General features: G+C 39.0%; 1 protein-coding gene and 1 long non-coding RNA gene across 11 annotated transcripts in view; one reads left to right on the plus strand and one right to left on the minus strand.

The window, feature by feature from the left end:
* Positions 1-16,080, plus strand: part of ARNTL (aryl hydrocarbon receptor nuclear translocator like) — a 51,832-nt gene that overhangs the window by 18,178 nt on the left and 17,574 nt on the right. For 7 of the 10 annotated variants that reach the window (XM_035326884.1, XM_035326882.1, XM_035326879.1 and 4 more), the window contains 6 exons: positions 7,080-7,204; positions 7,924-8,071; positions 10,877-10,897; positions 12,251-12,289; positions 12,607-12,648; positions 13,571-13,728. In XM_035326884.1, the coding sequence (XP_035182775.1) occupies positions 7,932-8,071; positions 10,877-10,897; positions 12,251-12,289; positions 12,607-12,648; positions 13,571-13,728 (400 nt within the window). In that variant the 5' untranslated portion in view covers positions 7,080-7,204; positions 7,924-7,931. Of the gene's footprint in view, positions 1-7,079; positions 7,205-7,923; positions 8,072-10,876; positions 10,898-12,250; positions 12,384-12,511; positions 12,649-13,570; positions 13,729-16,080 lie in introns of those variants that run through there. The other 3 variants (XM_035326885.1, XM_035326888.1, XM_035326887.1) reach the window with 3 other exon arrangements.
* On the minus strand, positions 30-14,726 carry LOC118167487. The gene is made up of 3 exons (XR_004751165.1): positions 14,319-14,726; positions 5,567-5,571; positions 30-41 (listed from the first exon to the last, which is right to left on the minus strand). It is a non-coding gene; the product is annotated as an uncharacterized LOC118167487 (long non-coding RNA).

Consider the following 16,080-nt stretch of genomic DNA (forward strand, 5'->3'; position numbering starts at 1 on the left):
TTCCCCCCAGTAATGTTGAAAATATAATACTTTGTTGCTTCCTACACAGGCACAAAGTCTTCTGAAGGACTGGAATTAATTAAGATTAAATACTAGATCTTAATACAGATTTCTGTGAGCTTACTTTATCAGCATTTAACACTGGTAGGCCCCATTTTTAAAGATAAAATATAACTATTTTATTCTGTAACTTACACTACAGAAATTTTGGGGTGCTACGCTGAACAAAATGTCTATGGTATTGTCTTAAAGTAATTTTTTTGATGTCGTTTAAAAAAAATATTCAAAATGCTTGATACCAAGCTCAGCCATTTTCCTGCAAGCAGCTGTTGTCCGAATAACTATTTTTTGTAGCTGTGTCCATGTCCAGTGAAGTCACACTGGATGTTTTGTGAGCAGGACCTGTTGCAACAAGGCATCCAAAGGCTTATACTAGATGAAGCTTTTAGTGATAACTGTAAACTAGCAAGCCTTGCTGTAACACTCTTAACTGTGATTCTCTGAACAGGTAGGGAGGCAGGTGGCTGCGTGCGAGAAAATGAAACCTCCTGTGGCTGAGCATCTGCTGGATGTCAGTCGGGGACTGCTTCTGACAGGAATACAGGCTCCAGGCCTAGCAGCTGTTGTGTAGGGTTGTATGCTAGATTTTGGCTATGTCACTATAAAGCTATTACGGAGAGAAATACTTCAGCCATAGCATACACAGACCCCTTTCAGTCTAAACAGTTGTGATTCCTGGAAGGGGCATGGGTTGGCTTTGATTTTTTTATTTTATTTTATTTTTTCTGCTGTGGAGATTGTCAGTATTTATGAGGAAAGACTGAGAGACCTGGGTCTGTTCAGCCTGGAGAAAAGAAGACTGAGAGGGGATCTCATCAATATGTATAAATACTTGAAGTGTGGGAGACAGCAGGATTTGGCCAACCTCTGTTCAATGGTTTGTGGGGACTAGACAAGGGGCAATGGCCACAAAATGGAGCTCAGGAAGCTCCACACCAACATGCAAAAGAACTTATTCACAGTGAGGGTGACGGAGCACTGGAACAGGCTGCCCAGGGAGGATGTGGAGTCTCCTTCTCTGGAGATATTCAAGGCCCCTCTGGATGCCTACCTGGGCAGCCTGCTCTAAGGAACCTGCTTTGGCAGGGGGGCTGGACCTGATGATCTCTTGAGGTCTCTTCCAACCCCTACAATTCTGTGATTCTGTGATTTCCAACAGAAAGGCCTTCCACTGGGACTTCATTAGCCTCAAAGCAGGCGCTTGTCTGTTTCACTTAGAGAAGAACAGGAACTAGATTTCTGTTTTGTTTATATATATATGTGTGTGTGTGTGTGTGTGTGTGTGTGTGTGTATTTATATATATATATATATATTATCTTTGGAGAACCATTTTGTTTACCTTTTTTTTTCCGTGCTGTCTGAAGCTTCATACCTACAGGTGCAGACAGTACAAAAAAGGAAGGAGTGACTGACAGGCCCTGTGGGAGCGCTGCCAATCACAGGGAACATGGCAGGCTGGAGAAATGGGTTGATGTGAACTTTATGAAGTTCAGCAAAGGGAGATCCCAAGTCCTGTACATGGAGAGGAAAAACCCTGTGCACCGGTGCAGACTAAGGGCTGGCCAGCTAGAACATAGCTTGCCAGAAAAGATCTTGGAGGTCCTGGGGGACACCCAGTTGAGCCAGCAGTCATAGAAAGTTACGGAAAGGCTACCAGTCTCCTGGGTAGTGTTAGGAAGACTGTTAGCAGCAGGCTGAGGGTAGTGATCCTTCCACCTTACCCAGTACTGGTGAGACACTGCTGTGGCCCTGGATCCAGTTCTGAACTTCCAGCACAAGAGAAAATTATTTTAGTTACAACTTCTAGATTTTGGAGCAACAGAGAAGTCTTTTGACAAAATAGCTGCAAGGAAAAGCTTTAAGTTCTTCCCCTTCTAAACAGGGAGAGATGGGATCTGCGGCCTCTCTTGAACTGAAGTCCAGGTGCTTCTATGAAGAAGATAAAATTCAGAATATTGTCCTATGGCTCTGTTACCACTATGATAGTCTAGAAAACTCTTAGGGTGATGTGATGGTGTGACTGTCTTTTCTCATCAATACTAGTGATGAACAAACCTGGATTTAGTTGGGGAGTGCATGTGGGCACTGTATTGATCTACTGAGATCTGTTTAAACTGCCTTTCAATTCACCTCCTGAAGCTGAAGGATGGTGTTTGTGCCTGTAGACTTTTTCTTCTGTGTAGACTTTTCTCCATAGGTCAAAATGATTCATCTTGTAGCTGGTTTAATTTCATGGGATGCCAGCCTGCTGCTTTCTCCTTGGGTAAGACAGGGAACATCTGTTTGAACAGTAAGTCACTTGAGCAGCTGAAGGCTGCTCGTGCAGCCCATCTTGTGCAGGGCTGGGTAGCAGCAGCTGCTAACATGAGAGGTGCAGGAGGCTGCTTGATCACTGCTGCTTTGTGAGCATGGTTATGGATGGGGTGAGAACATGAGCTTCTGGTCTTTGCAAAGAGCTTGGGTAGGGAAGAGCTCCAAAATTCAGATGTGGCTTGTGGGCTGCCAGAGGTTCGTTAACGTGGTGTTGAGTGAGTGGAAAAAAGATGACCTCAACAAGCAAAATAGTAAAATCACTTCTTTGCTCCAGTGAGTTCTTTGAGCTACATCTGCACACGAGATGATGCCATGGGGCATTTTATCATCTGGGAGTACAGAAGGTTCCTGCAAATAATATTAGGGAGTTCAAGGAACACAAATGTGTCACTAAAACAAAACAGCATCAATATGTTGGACAAATATGAGGTATTCTTGCTGCTTCTCCTTAACTACTGAAGGGAAAGGAAAATACCACTGCTTTAGTTCAAAGATCTTCCTTTGATTCACACAGACTATTTCCTAATAAAGATTCTGATGTAGGAACTGCTAGTCACTTGCAGCAGCCATGCCCCTGTGTGCCTGTATGCATCTTGAAATTATCATGGGGCATTTGCAGTCCTTGTGCTGCTGAGCAGAAGTCTTCCATGGTTAGTCAGTGTGTGCACATCTGGAGTAAACGTACACTCACAGCATGTTTTGTAGAAATACAGATAGTGGAGGTAAATGATCGTGTTCTGTTTCTTACTCGTTCATGCTGTGAGAGTTACTTCTGAGATGGAGTATTGCTGTGAAGGGAAGAAAAAAAAATTCTTTTCTGTAGCTATGTTTTTAGTTCGAGTCATTACGCATAGGGATGATGAGCATATTTTTAATTATTTCCTAAGCAAACCACACCACAGTTTCCTGTATCATTGCAATATCGTGCTTTAAGAAATGACACACTTCTGATTCACAAAGTTATGAATTACGTTTCTTTTAAAATAAGTCTGTTTTTTATGCTGGAGATAGCTGACTCTTGCCTAGGGGTAATTGAAACTGGTGCTTGCATAAAAAGGTCTTGACTCTTGGGTGGGTGCTTGGCAGACTTGGTTGACCTACTTTATTTCTGACCTTGATTTGCTCAGAGGTGTTATGCACTCGTGATCAGCTTTCCTGTATGATTAAGCTAGTCACGTGACAGCTAACTTCTTTTTTCTTTTTAAAGAGATGAAGAGAAAGATTATTTTTTTCTATTGACTTGTTAGCCTTGTTACAGGGGGTTAGAGAATGAGATTGGATGCAAGGGAAGGGAACCCTGAAGGAAGCAGTCCAAAATAGGCTGCGAAGAGACATTGCCATGCAGTTCAATGACAAAATACCATTTGATTCTCATCTTTGGGGGAATTTAATCAGGAAGTGGCCTACATGGCATTTTTTCAAGTAGGTCCATGGAGTACTTTGGCAAGAGGGCAGGGTTCAAAAATGGAAGATCTGGGCTTTGCTTCTATGTATGGGTAATTACTATGTTGCTTTTCATAGGGGATTTTTTGAGCCATTGAACAACTAGCAGCTTGAGGCTGAAAAGCTACTAAAATATTCCCTTTCTGAGAATTTTAAGAAACCCTTGTAATAGCATATTTATCTGAACTGTTCACTTTATTAGAGCAGGGCATAGCAATTTTTGCTCTGATCATTGTGTTGGCACTTTTTAACATTAAACCTAATTTCAAGAGACATGCATGATTCTTAATTCCCATAACGCTGAAATTTAGGACTGTGGTTGTTAGAACTGGGATGAACATTTGGGAAATGGCAGAAAGAGGGCTGACTTTAAAAAGCAGAATTCTCAATTTCTTTTAATGTAATTTTGCACTGCTTAAATGGTCAAGACGCTTTAAGTAGCTGCTTTGAAACTGTCAAATATAGGCACTTGTTTATATAATTTAAAAGAGCTGCAGAGTTGAATGGATACTTCATTTTTTTTTAAACTGCTTTGAAAGTCTTTGAAAGTCTAGTGGACAGTCGGCTGAATAGTGGACAGTCGGCTGAATATGAGCCAGCAGTGTGCTCAGGTGGCCAAGAAGGCCAACGGCATCCTGGCTTGTATCAGAAATAGTGTGACCAGCAGGGCTAGGGAGGTGATCGTCCCCCTGTACTCGGCTCTGGTGAGGCCGCACCTCGAGTACTGTGTTCAGTTTTGGGCCCCTCGCTACAAGAAGGACATCGAGGTGCTTGAGCGGATCCAAAGAAGGGCGACGAAGCTGGTGAGGGGCCTGGAGAACAAGTCCTACAAGGAGCGGCTGAAGGAGCTGGGCTTATTCAGCCTGGAGAAGAGGAGGCTCAGGGGCGACCTTATCGCTCTCTACAGATACCTTAAAGGAGGCTGTAGAGAGGTGGGGGTTGGCCTGTTCTCCCACGTGCCTGGTGACAGGACGAGGGGGAATGGGCTAAAGTTGCGCCAGGGGAGTTTTAGGTTAGATGTTAGGAAGAGCTTCTTTACTGAAAGGGTTGTGAGGCATTGGAACAGGCTGCCCAGGGAGGTGGTGGAGTCACCATCCCTGGAGGTCTTTAAAAGACGTTTAGATGTAGAGCTTAGGGATATGGTTTAGTGGGGACTGTTAGTGTTAGGTTAGAGGTTGGACTCGATGATCTTGAGGTCTCTTCCAACCTAGAAATTCTGTGTGATTCTGTGTGATTCTGTGTGAAATTTATGTTTTGAGGTGAAGAACAAAGCAAATTTTGTTTGCATTACAGCACACCGACGACTTGTGCAGTGTTCTGATTTTGAATCTGAAACGCTGGCTGTTGCAGGCATTCCATGGAAGGAAAGAACTGTGTTAAATCTATTTTTCTGCTATCCTTCTTAATTCTAGCACTTGCCACCCTGCTGTCTGAGGTCTTCCTAATTGATCGATGAAGTTATATTATGAGGTAAAATGTGAGTTCAACAAGTATGCTCACATATGGAGGTGGTCAGAAGTTTCTAGTAGGTGAATTATGCAGTGCTCAGGGTTTTAGATTAGGTTCCAAGACCATGGATGTACAGTAATTGGATAGCATAAAGGTGGTGTCACAGTACTTTTATCACTTTAATTGTTCCACTTAACCACAGGCCATACAAAGTATAGCTGTAGCTAACTTCTGCACATCAGCCGAGGTCAAAGATAATGTTTTTGCATCTGAATCAAGAGCAGAGAAATGGGCAGTGACTGTGGCTTAACTGGAGGGTTGTAAATTAATCTGCAGTAATCTCATAAACCACAGTAACATAATCAAGTTTGTACTTTGTTGGGCTGCTTGAGTAGCAGAGATAAAGTAGACAACTAGGAAAGGGCTGATAGAAGGTGAAAGTAAGGTCTGGTCTACAAGTAGCTGTATTAGTGTGCATGAAAGCCTTCTTGTAAAGCCAATTGTGGCTATGGAGTCAATGGGAACTCACAATTTGATTAACATTTGTGTTGCTATAGCTTTTGTCCATGACTTTCTGGTGCTCCCAACTTGCCTGGACCAGGATGTCTGCACACTCATAAACACCCGATTCCTTTTTCATTTCTGACCACAGAGAAGCTATCCAGTGAGGTGTATGGTGAGCCCTCAAAAGCAGTTTGGTAGGTCTGCTTGTAGAGCAGCAATGATTCTGTGTTTACACATTGGTGGTATTAAGGTGATGACTCACCTGACTTTAGATTTAGGCACCTTGATCCTGACTGTCTTTACTGTAATAGGACCAGTGAGTCGGATAAGTTAAGCTTACTGAAATAAGTTCTGAATTTGCTATTCTGGCAGAGCTGAAGAAAATTATACTATTGACTTTGGATTTTGTGGGGTTTCTTTAGCTTCTTAGCATGTCTGTATGTGGGATTCAGTAGATTTGGTTATAATGTGGCCACGTGTACAGAATACTAGTGTTTTAGACTTGAGAACTTCTTAAAGTGTCGTGGTAGCTTGCTGATCTGTGTGCTTGGGAAGTTCTGCTGGCATCACAGTTTGGAAAGGCAGACACAATGATCACAGATACGTTAACCAGAAAAGAGCATATCCAGAAGACTTTTAAAGATCTTGCAAGAGGCAGTCCTGAGATGGTTTTCAAGTCTCACGTGGAAGTTTTGCTGAAAAATAAGTTTCATGAAAGGAAGAACATTCATCTGCATGCCATCCACTAGGTATACAGTGTAGTTAGGAGACACGGTTACAACTTGAGTTTCCAGTACAGGGTGTAAATTTTAAATAAAACTTGAAACATGCAGAACATAACAATAAGTTTAACCCTTCTTTCCTTTGAAAATGGCAAGTGCTGTTGCAAGGGAAAATAAAATAGTAAGCCCAGCACAATTTTATTGCTATGGCCACCTTAAAAGTAAGGCAACCAGTAGGTCTTTCTGTGTACTGTAACAGCAATTTGACTCATTCTGCTAGTATGTGACATCAAATATATTCAAATCTGATCATTGTGAATGGAGGGGTTTTATGTGATTAGCTGCAAGAACCAAAGAGTGATAAAGAGAGCCCAAAGAGAAGCGATGCTGAGGAGGTTCCTTCTATTGCAGTACTTGGTCTGCACATCCCAACATTTAACCCTTTTGATGATGATAGATGAAGCTTCTATATATTATAAGGAAATTAAAATTCAACTGTTGTGTAGCTAAGATTTGTTTTTATTTAAAACATATTTGCTACTGTCAACAGTGTCTAAAACAATCTTGCTGCTTTTCTTCCCATTCAGGTTTTTGAAAGTACTTGACTAAACAGACTATGAGGCATGAAAATGTTTTGAGGTGGTCAACTGCTTCAGGCTGAGCATCATCTTCTTCTCTCAGGTGGATCTAGGCTTCTAAGACAAGCTTTCAGGTAAAATCTCTTCTGTTTTACAATTGATGGCATTTAGTAATGGATAAACTTTGTACAGTGTTTCTTCCAACAGTATTAGATTTGTAGTCTAGAGGATTAAAATGTGTATCTCTTAGATGAAAAAAGCTAATTGAATTCTTTTGTACCTTTAACTAGTCATCTTAGACCATCACTGGATTATTAGTTTTTTTTCATTTATGGATTCTGCTTTGATGGAGTTATTCATTTAATTTGTTTATTTTCTATGGAAATCTTTTGAATTCTGTTTCATAAAATCCAAAGGAGGTAGAACTGTCAAACCTTATGAACTTTGAGAATATCTTCTTCAAGTGAAAGAGAGACGTGGTAAATTAGTGTTCCCACTAAGGAAAAAACAGACAGAACTTACCTTTCACTTACATTAGGTAGCAGCAGTTGGCCTCCAGTTAAGATAGGAGTAAACCTGGTTTAGTTAAGTCATTTTGACAATTCTGTAAAATAACTTTAATGTGTTTTGAGAATGGTCGTGGCTTGTATGTAATATTTAATAAACAAGTAGCTGAAAAAAGAGAAATAGCCTATGCCTGTTTTATGACAAAAGCAAATAATGGAATTGTAGTTTTTGCAATTCTAAGCTAATTTTTAAGCTTATACTAAATTTGAGATTTGTTCCGTGTATTAAAAATATGTACATTTCTGGTTGTATTATGTGGTGGCATTTGTCTTTTTGATAATGTTAGACAATCCAATGGCAGACCAAAGGATGGACATTTCTTCTACCATTAGTGACTTTATGTCACCGGACCCTGCTGACTTGATCTCCAGTTCCCTTAGCACTTCAGGAGTGGATTGTAATAGGAAAAGGAAGGGAAGCTCTACTGATTATCAGTAAGTTGGATTTCTCTTGATTTAACCCTTCTGAAAAGAGGTTGCAATAGAACAGTACAGTGGGGGAGACAATAGAGATATTTTTGACATTTTTAATAACCTTTTCTTGACAACCTGTAGGCTGTAAAGAAGAAAAAAAGTACTATGGACTAAGAGGAAGGTTCATTAGTAATAAAAATAAGGCCTTTGCCTTAGTGCAGCTAAAACTGAGGGCTATCAATGAGGTATGGCTGAAGAAAGAAACCTTTGCCTAATGAGGAGAAAAAAAAATAGTACTGATAGATGAAGTGGACAACATGAAGGTTGATGGTGTAGTTAATTTATATAGCAAATAGAATGTCCCACTAACAGGAATGATGCTAATAATTAAGAAGCAGAAGCAAGACTAGGAACAGTTCCTTCTCTTCACCTATTTTTTTTGCCTTTTTGTTGCTTCCTATCAGCGTGCTACCAGTCTTTGCGTGATGAAGCTATTTTGGTCGCCCAGTTGAATATGAATCTGGGTAGTCTCTGGTTTGCTGCAGTAGATCAGCCTTTTCTTTAATCAACTGATTTAATCTTATGTTGGTCCCTGATTGGAAATTACTATTCCTGGCAAAATAAAAAATTGTTTTCTCCTGAATCAGTGGTAGAATGGGGTTTCATTTCAAGAAAGCTGCTTCTCTTATTCTAGCTTAAAAGCATCATCCAAGCCATACCTTCTGTCTTAGGGCAGAAACACAAAGAAATCATACCACCTGTGCTTTAGAATAGTAAAGGTTGTAGTAATGTCTGCCAAATTTCCAACTGTGTAATGTCTTCTGTGGTAGGTACACCAAGACCAACAGCCGTAATCTAAGTCACTGTGCAACTTTCATATGTATTGTAACTTTACAGATTCTAGCTGCAGGGTAACTTGTGAATGGGTCGTATCCATTGTTAACACAGCTATGGAGACTTTCTTCTTTTTTTTTTTCTTGATACAGATTTTTCATTGTGGGCCTTCTGATACTTGGCAATTCCTTCTACAGGGAGAGGTAGAATTTTTGATCCATGCTGAGGATGACAATTAAGAATTAGATGCCTTGTGCATAGAGTTTGTTTTCAGGAGAATTTATGTGCAAAACTTTAATTACTGTTTAGAGACCACAAACATACTGCATACATCTCTTCTGTAATATGCATTTAACCTTCCCGAAGAATACGTGACTCCCTTTAGTTGAATTGACTACTACAAAGTTCAGTGAACAACCTCAATCTTACCAACATCCTCTTCTCTGGAAAGGATTTCTCCATCTTTATGCTTTTGGGTAGGAAGCATTGCTCAAGTCCTCTTTTCCAAAAGACAGCTTGCTCTTGTAAGTTATAATTTTGCCCTTAAGGTTGTGTGTGTATTTTATTAAATATGTGAAATACTGTTTCCTTGAGTCCTTTATATAAATGGTGTGTGTCTAGTTTTATGCTTCGCTTGCCAGATAATGATGGGCATAAGGAAGAACCTGACTGTTGTAGTGTGGTTCTTCATTCACCTCTCAAGTACAAAAAAGCCTGTTGGTCAGCTGTTCTTTCAGCTTTCTAGCAACTTTTCAGTTTTTTCTGCTGGCACACCTCCAGGGAAATTCCTGCCCAACCTATTGCTGTCACTTCAGCAAAGATTAGCTGTTCTCCACTACAGAGTATTCTAGTTACTTGCTGGAATCCAAGAATTCAGGTACAGGTCTATAAACAATTTCTTTTCTTGACAGTAGTGTTAAACGTTGAAATAATATTTTATAAGAAATTAAATTATCCTGACACTTTTGTAAATTACCCTCTACCTGGTGGAAATACCTCTTTTACATTTTATTTTCTGTGTTTCTCCAAGACTAAAAAGGATTTTGTCACAAGCATCCTGTAGCTAAAAGTGGCATCATAAGTGGATGACTGATGCCTCGTTTCTAAGTCCTATTTTAGACCCATATGCTATTTCTTTGTGAGCATCAGAAGTGCTCAGAGCCATTGACGAAGTCAGTAACTCAAATGTTGAGAGATGAATAAAACCTTAAGCATTATTCAAACTTCTTTAAAAACTAGTCACAAAGATGACTAAGAGGTGCAGTGAATAATACATGAAAAAATACCATGTTCATTTTTAAGAACGCCGATGTCCAGTATTGAATGGGAATAAGTACTGTATCAATGGCTAATATGAGAAGATTTTTCATAAGGCTTTTATAAACGTAGCCTCTCAACATGTTAAAGCTCAGTGGTATTTCAGAACACTCTGCAGTCTTAAAGTGATGCCATCAGTTAACTTGCTTGTAGAAATTCCTCGTTTTCCTTTTGATACAATAAAGTTTGTATAAAGTTCAGAATTAGGACTTTAGTACTGACTAAAACAAAATGTTCATCTGTTTTGTTGGGCAGAATTAAAACCTGAGAAACTTGGGACACGTATTGGTATTTTTTATTCCTGGCCTTGGAGTCCTCTGAAACTACATTTATTCAACTGCAAGGACAACGTGCATAAAGCACAGATCTTTTGTTTCTGTTTATGAAACAGTATCTAAATGATTTGCATAATAGTTAGTTGTTTTACTAATTTTTCACATTAAGCACAATGGACTATGTTAGCTTTTCTTAAAAAGCAGAATTATTCTCTGAGAAAATAGATTAATTTGAATGAACTTGTCTCCTTAAAATGCAGTCACCACTACTATATTTGTTTTCATTGTGCCTTTTCATTTCAAATATGTCTATAAATTAGCTTGAGCATTTCAATAGAAAATGAAAGACATTATTATTATTTCCTATATATTGTGTATTTAATTTCTCTTTTTTTTTCAGACTTGATGGCTTTCCTTTTGAGTAAGTATAAATATTTCAATAGTTGGTTTCACTTGAAAAAGATGCTTGATGCTTCTCCTTGCCTTCCCTCCCCTTTACCTAAGATTTTCAGGTAAAAATTAAACCAGACTAAGGCAGGCTTAAGAGTGCCCATTTAAGCACAATTGTACAGATTTATCTGTATCAAAACATAGAATCATAGAATATCCCGAGTTGGAAAGGACCCATAAGGATCATCTAGTCCAACTCCTGGCACCGCACAGGTCTACCCAAAATTTTAGACCATGTGATTAAGTGTACAGTCCAATCGCTTCTTAAATTCAGACAGACTCGGTGCAGTGACTGCTTCACTGGGGAGCCCGTTCCAGTGTGCGACCACCCTCTCGGTGAAGAACCTTCCTGATGTCCTGCCTAAATTTCCCCTGCCTCAGCTTAACACCGTTCCCATGGGTCCTATCACTGGTAGTTATGAAGAATAGGTCACCAGCCTCTCCACTCCCCCTTGCGAGGAAGTTGTAGATTGATTCTTCCTAATTGCTAGTTGTAGACTGATTCTCTTCCTAATTATTTTGTCTAATAGTCCTGTAGACTTAGGCATTCTTCATTTTATTTCCAGATACTGCTGTGAAGACTTACACTTTCATCTCCTACTTATTTCTGTACATACATTTACAATACTAAAATGTAATGAGGAGGATCCTTTTTCTTTTCCTTAGATTGTTTTTTTCTGATTTTGAGACAAAAGTCAGTCACATACACTGCAAGTTGTACTCATTTAAAATATGTCTGCTTAGTGTTATACAGTCTCCCATCCACTCTGTGCATTTGGCCATTTCCGATGTTATAGTGTATTATGTTGGTCTAGATTATTACCATATCCTATCCTCAAAATCAACTACAAGCAACTACTGTAAGGCACATTGACATGTAGAATGCACAGTCACAAATTAATTCAGGCAATTTGTGAATTGTATGGTAGGTGCTTTGATAACTGCCAATGTTTGAACTTTTAACTGTACTAAATGCAAGTTAGTAGCCCTACTTCTGATGAATGTCAGATATGTCCTTTGGTGGTGGTGTTTTTTTTTTCCCTCTAGTTAACTGAAAAATATTTTTGTAGCAGATGACTTGAACTGCAGCATGTTTTACTGTCAAACATATCAAACTGTGCTGTTTCCTTTGCTTCAAAGGAAATGCAACTGATTTTAAGAAAATGTTTTAATATCATGGAAAATGCAGAACTTACTTTAAATTCTTTTTCTTTTCAAGATTTAAAGGTGACAGGAACACTTTATTCTAATTTTATGGTAGTTTGATAACAGCCTTGTTAATCCTACTTAATTTGTGATATATTGCTTTATTCTGTTTCTGCAGGGAAGGTATGGATACAGATAAAGATGACCAACATGGCAGGTACTATTAGATACAGTCACTAAAATGTTAGTTCCACAGTACTGATGTATGATCTCTTTTCAGTGTCAGTTTGGTCAGGTGTCTCAAACTTTCTATTTTGGGACAAAGGTGTAAGATTCTTGAACAAATTAAAATGGACAAAAAAAAATTCAATCCAGTGCTTTGAGCCCTACTGCAGTGTAATAGATAATGGTATTTTCTGAGAAAAGATTAAATATTTAAATTTTTAAAATTATTTTAATGGAGATCAGTAGATATATAAGATGCATTAAAAATTGTTTTCAGTACTGTAATTTTGTGATATCATTTCTTAACAGATTGGAGTATACAGACCAACAAGGAAGAATAAAAAATGCAAGGTAATACTCTCAACAAGTATGCTGAAAAGAATTGATATGAAATACGTGGCTGTTTTTTACCTTGAAAGTTGTTTTTTCTAGCTTTGACCTTTTCTTGTTTCTCTTTATCTTTACCTTATCAAATTTTTCATGTATAAACTGCATATAGTTTTATGAAAATGCTGATTTGGTAGGTAACTTCTGTTTTAGTCACTTCTTGTTGATGTTAACATGGAAATTGAAGCCTGCACGTCTCTTATAATCTGATATTCCTAATCTTGTTTCTTTCAAACTCATAGTGGGTTGTAAAAGTGTTAATAGTGACTGTAATATGTGAAAATATAAAAACAAAAATGAAATCATTTAGTGTTTATCATCAGTTTTCCTGGGTAGGAAGAGTTTAGTTCAGAGGTATCTCAAGTATTTGGAAATGAAAAACTATAGAAGCTTTATATTGCCACAGCAAAAGGTAGTTTTAAATACTAGTACATTCATACAGTATACTGATTACAAATACTTAATTGAATGCTTTATCCATTGGTATATACACTTTATATATTTCTTTATCTGTAACCTCTATGATTTCCTGATACGTTTCAGTGCTGGAACAACAACAACAAAAGTGTTGTTCATCAGGAGAAATCTCCAGACAATTTTGTGCTGTTTCATGGATTGTTCAGAACTGAGGATTCAGTGTACTATATGGCCAACAATATCTGTAGTTGGTAAACTAGAGCAAGTGCTGCAGCCTTGCCTATTGCTTGTAAATGTTACTGTCCCAAGTAATGATCATATAATGTCTGAAAAAGTCTGTATGTACTTTTTTTTAGGGTGATTAAATTATCAGGGGATTATTTTGCGTTGTTGTTACACAGGATTTGGGGATTATTTTTTTAATATGGTTTAATGTTTTTCTGTCTTCCTCACTACCTCACTTGTTTAGGGAGGCTCATAGTCAAATTGAAAAAAGACGTAGAGATAAAATGAACAGTTTTATAGATGAACTGGCATCTTTGGTACCAACGTGCAACGCGATGTCTCGAAAGCTAGATAAGCTCACTGTATTGAGAATGGCTGTACAGCATATGAAAACATTACGTGGTAAGTTGATTGAGGGCAATGTGTGTGGGGGGTGAGCAGGATTGGAGGAGAACACAATGGGGTTTCTCCTAAGTCATGCTTTTACTACCCTTTTCTTGCCCCTTTGTCAGAGAGAAGTAAGTTAACACCTCTTGGGAGGACTTCTCCGCTTTACTTAGCATGTGATGTTGCACATTCATTTATAGCTTACTGTAATCTGCCGTAGGTCCATAGATTGCATTTTTTTTTTTTTCATGAACTATGAGCACCAAAGCAGTTTAAAACGCGAGTCTTGTCTGGTGTAGTTATATTTGGGGAACTGAAAGGACTAGTGCCTGTCAAATTCACCAGAGCTACTTTAAAAATTGCCATGCTCTCAAGTATGAGGAGAGCAATGTGTAGTCTTCTAGCAAAGCAGAGTTTAAATTCTGGAGCTTTAAGAGTTTTTTTTATTTATTTATTTTTATTTTTTAAAAGTGACATTTGAAATATCTCCTTAGTCTTCTGCTGTAGCTGTTGTTTAGCTTTTTTCCTGCATGAATGAAACTGATGTAAGAATGCTGTTCTTTCCCTGGAGCTGTTGGAGCCCTGAGCTTGCATCACCTCTGCACTGTGCTGCTTTGAGATGAAATTATCTTCTGAACTCTTCACCTAACGCTCTCATTTAATAGTGCTGCAGGCCCTTCATCAAATGCAGCCATGAACATTTTTGCCTTTTCTCTTACCTATTTTTGTAGAGCTGTTTACAAAATGAAAATATATAGTAGGATGCCTTTCAGTTTTATGTTCATTTTCCCCTTCCTTAGAAACTCCTTTGACTTTACTGTCATCTTAGCTGTCATCTTTAGTACTTTATTTTCCTGTGGAAGCTGTAAGAATACAAAAACATCACATCCTAGAACAAAGAATGGAGTTTGTGGGGGCTACCAGAGTTTGAGAAGGAACTCATGAGAAAGCAAATGCTGCCAATTGTACTTTCTATCTGGAACTGTGGCTGGTTTATTTTAACATCAAGATACCATGTACAGGATGCGGCATCCCTTTCCCCTTTCCTTTGCAGCTGAGCAACTGCAGTATGGCTTGGTTCATGGTCTGATACCCTGATCCAGCAGGAAAATTTATAGGTGTGAAAAGAATAATTTTCCATTAGCTAACCCCATGGATTATTATGAAGGTTGAGGGAACTGGGCTTGTTTAGCTTGGAGAAAAGAAGGCTCTGGGGAGACCTCATTGTGGCCTTCCAGTACTTGAAGGGAGTGTCTGAACAGGAGGGGGAACGGCTATTTACGTGTGTTGGTAGTGATAGGACAAGGGGGGATGGTTTTAAACTTAGACGGGGGGATTTAGGTTAGAAATTAGGAGAAAGTTTTTCACTCAGAGGGTGGGGAGGTGCTGGAATGGGTTGCCCAGAGAGGTTGTGGATGCCCCATCCCTGGAGGCCTTCAAGGCCAGGCTGGATGCAGCTCTGGGCAGCCTGCTCTAGTGGTTGGCAACCCTGCCCAGAGCAGGGGGTTTGAAACTAGATGATCTTTAAGGTCCTTTTCAACCCAGGCCATTCTATGATTATGGCTGGTTACAACAAAAGTGAGACAGATGACGAATATGGGGCATAGGAGCAAAGGGCTTAAGTTGTAGTCCGCTGATGAATCTTTTGTAGCGCTGATCTGTGCTCTTAGGCAGGCCATGTGCAGGACTTGTTTGGATAGAGAGGTTAAATTTTAGGTGTGCATAATATTCCTACAGGATTTATGATGTTTGTGTTCATAGCTTAAGCTTTCTGTGAAAGAATGAAGAATCCTTTGAGAACTCAGTCTTTTTCCTGAGCTTCTGTTACACGTACCTGAAGGGGAATATGTGGGATTTGAAGAGTTGGGGCTGTTGCAAAGTTTTGTGCGTCCTAAAACTCCAAGTAAGAATCAATTGTTGGATACAATCTGTGATGATAGTGAAAGCTTAAGCCTACACCTTTGAGAAAGAATAGCGATGCTGATAATTTACAAAAATGGTGACTGTTCTAGTGACTATTCTAGGACACAAGACATCTTCCAGTCATATTTATCCTAGCAGTTTTGTAAGGTGCAGCTGTTCCTGCCATTGTCATTCAATTATGTTGCTACTTTATAGCGGTTCAGTGATTACTAATTTGACTCTCTTGTCTTTATGAAGGGATAAGATAAAAAGAATCACTCTTTAATAAGTAGATGCCTCATTGGTTGCTCACTTTTGTGGTTTTTCTTGCATTGTTAGGTAAGGTCAGTGGAATGTTTTTTGTCTTTGGCATGGCATGGCATGAGAGTACTGATTTGCAAGATCCTACCTGACAATCTGTTTACATCACCTTGTCATGTTTGTCATGTTTTACTAGGATCTAGG

The sequence above is a fragment of the Oxyura jamaicensis genome, chromosome 5 (genome assembly GCF_011077185.1).
Source record: "Oxyura jamaicensis isolate SHBP4307 breed ruddy duck chromosome 5, BPBGC_Ojam_1.0, whole genome shotgun sequence".
Lineage (NCBI taxonomy): Eukaryota > Metazoa > Chordata > Aves > Anseriformes > Anatidae > Oxyura > Oxyura jamaicensis.